Genomic DNA, 2639 nt, shown 5'->3' with positions numbered 1-2639 from the left:
GGGGGGGGGATGGGAACTAGAACCGGAACCGAGCTCAACACGGCCGGATTGGTACTGAACACCGACAGAGGAACCGACAGAGACCAGTTCGAAGACGTTACCGAGGTGTTGTACAGCGGCTCCGACCAGGACTCTGACTCTGGGGATGACGAGGACACATGCGTGGACAGGAGAGGCGTGAAGCGGGAGAGGAGCGAGCGGGAGGTCGGACATCAGTCCACCTCCTCCGGTCACGCCGGGCTCCGCCCCGGGGCGCCGGGAGCCAAACCCGGCAAGAAAACCCGAGGACGAGTGAAGATCAAGATGGAGTTCATAGACAACAAACTGAGGCGCTACACGACATTCAGCAAGAGGAAGACAGGCATCATGAAGAAGGCGTACGAGTTGTCCACGCTCACCGGTACGCAGGTGTTGCTGCTGGTCGCCAGTGAGACGGGTCACGTGTACACCTTCGCGACCAGGAAGCTGCAGCCGATGATCACCTCAGAGACGGGTAAGGCTCTGATCCAGACCTGCCTCAACTCGCCAGACTCTCCTCCGCGCTCCGACCCGACCTCCGACCAGAGGATGAGCGCCACGGGCTTCGAGGAGACCGACCTCACATACCAGGTGACCGAGGCCGAGGGGGGCCCCGAGGCTGTCAAGGTAAGGTTCCTTTAGACACGGTGGTGATGTAATGTCTCCGTTAGAAGGTTCCGTTAGAACGTACCGTGTTCCTTTAGAAAGTTAATTTAGAACGTACCAGTGTTCCATTAGAACGTACCGGTGTTCCGTTAGAAGGTTCCGTTAGAACGTACCGGTGTTCCTTTAGAAAGTTAATTTAGAATGTACCAGTGTTCCATTAGAACATACCGGTGTTCCATTAGAAGGTTCTTTTAGAACGTACCAGTGTTTCTCTCTGGGCTCCGTTCCTTTAGAAGGTTCAGGTAGAACGTACCAGTGTTCCTTTAGAAGGTTCTTTTAGAACGTACCAGTGTTTCTCTCTGGGCTCCGTTCCTTTAGAAGGTTCAGGTAGAACGTACCAGTGTTCCGTTAGAACGTACCGGTGTTCCTTTAGAACGTACCAGTGTTCCTTTAGAACGTACCAGTATTCCGTTAGAACGTACCGGTGTTCCTTTAGAACGTACCAGTGTTCCGTTAGAGCAGGGGTCTCAAACTCATTTTCACTGGGCCACATCAGCATCACAGTCGCCCTCAAAGGGCCGGTTGTAAATGTAAGACTGTGTAACTGTAACTTCTCCTAACATATTGGTAAATAACTGTCTCTGCATTTGATTATTGTTTATTCAAGTGTTTAAATATTGTACATGCAGTTATGTAAATGTAAAAATATATTTAAGCACATTTCTGTTATTATAACTTAAATCCTTTTAATTTAGGGTTAAGAAACCCACATTACTCTATCAAAGATCAAACTATTAAAGAAAATAACAAAGACAAATATCAAACAAGTTATTACAATAACTTTGTTCAACGCTTAAAATCCTTTCAAGGGTGCGTTTGCACAATCCCACGTGACGTATTTCATGTGTTTTAAAGCCACGTTTAAAGTCTTCAATGTACTCACAATACATTTCATGTCAAGTGTACAGTAACCAGCCAAAGAGCTGCTTCTGTGACTGTGTGTTTAGGTATCTCATCATTTTCACTTTCTATCATAGTTATGACGTTCTATCTCATAACTTCGACTTTCTATCTAATAACTTCGACTTTCTATCTGATAATTTCGACTTTCTATCTGATAATTTCGACTATGGGGATATTTTTATTATCAAGTCTAACTTTAAATTTTTTATTTTTTTTTTTTATTAAAAAAAACATATATATTTTTGCTGGCAGATTCATGGGCCACATAAAATGACGTGGCGGGCCTGATTCGGCCCGCGGGCCTCGAGTTTGAGACCCCTGGTTTAAAAACTTTAAACAAATAAGGTTATTTTTAACAGCAGTATTCCCTTTACACCTATCTACGTCATGTTTTTATGTTTGTTAAATTGTCAGTAGCGATAACTAAATGATGCTTATTATACATATTACAAACAAAACACTTTAAAAACTCGACAATGTGTATTTTAATATTGTCACTGTTGTAAATTGTTTGATTTAATTTTATTGTGAAGAGCATGAAAACGGAAGTGCTTTTACTTTGAGAGAGACAGGAAGTAGAATGGTACGTGTTCGCTAACAATGTTGATGAAACGTAGAAAACCACATGTCAGGTGCAAGAGCGTGTTGTGTTCACTGTAACACTGTAATACTGCAGTTCAGACAGTAAAGTGTTCCATTCAAATAACACGTGTCTCGTTCCTCACGAGAAGCTCCACTTCACAACAGTCATGTTTGATCTGTAACGAGACGGTGTGTGTGTGTGTGTGTGTGTGTGTGTGTGTGTGTGTGTGTGTGTGTGTGTGTGTGTGTGAAGGACGGTGACGGAGGGTAGGAGGGGTTCTGGACCCGGGGGGAAGAAGGAAGTGACGCCACATAAACACAGCTGTTCACTGCTTGCTGCCTGGTTCGTGTGTTAAAAATGTCGCTTAATAATAAATAAATAAAAACTGCATTAATGCACGATAATATAATTGTCGGCGTTAATCAATTAACGCAATAATGGCGCGTTAACTTGCCCAGCACTAATATAT

The 2639-nt window shown here is 43.8% G+C and overlaps 1 protein-coding gene across 1 annotated transcript; it reads left to right on the top strand.

Annotated features, from left to right (window-relative positions):
- Nucleotides 1-7: 7 nt before the first annotated feature.
- On the top strand, nt 8-1202 carry LOC116379671 (serum response factor-like). Its single transcript, XM_031841642.1, has 2 exons — nt 8-920; nt 1006-1202. The coding sequence occupies exon 1, from the start codon at nt 10-12 to the stop codon at nt 658-660; it is 651 nt and encodes a 216-aa protein (XP_031697502.1). The 5' UTR covers nt 8-9; the 3' UTR covers nt 661-920; nt 1006-1202.
- The last annotated feature ends 1437 nt before the right edge of the window (nt 1203-2639 follow it).

This window comes from Anarrhichthys ocellatus, unplaced genomic scaffold, assembly GCF_004355925.1.
Source record: "Anarrhichthys ocellatus isolate YVR2014 unplaced genomic scaffold, GSC_Weel_1.0 scaffold4903, whole genome shotgun sequence".
NCBI lineage: Eukaryota > Metazoa > Chordata > Actinopteri > Perciformes > Anarhichadidae > Anarrhichthys > Anarrhichthys ocellatus.
The sequence above is the reverse complement of the archived record's forward strand: the minus strand, read 5'-3'. Positions and strand labels throughout refer to the sequence as shown.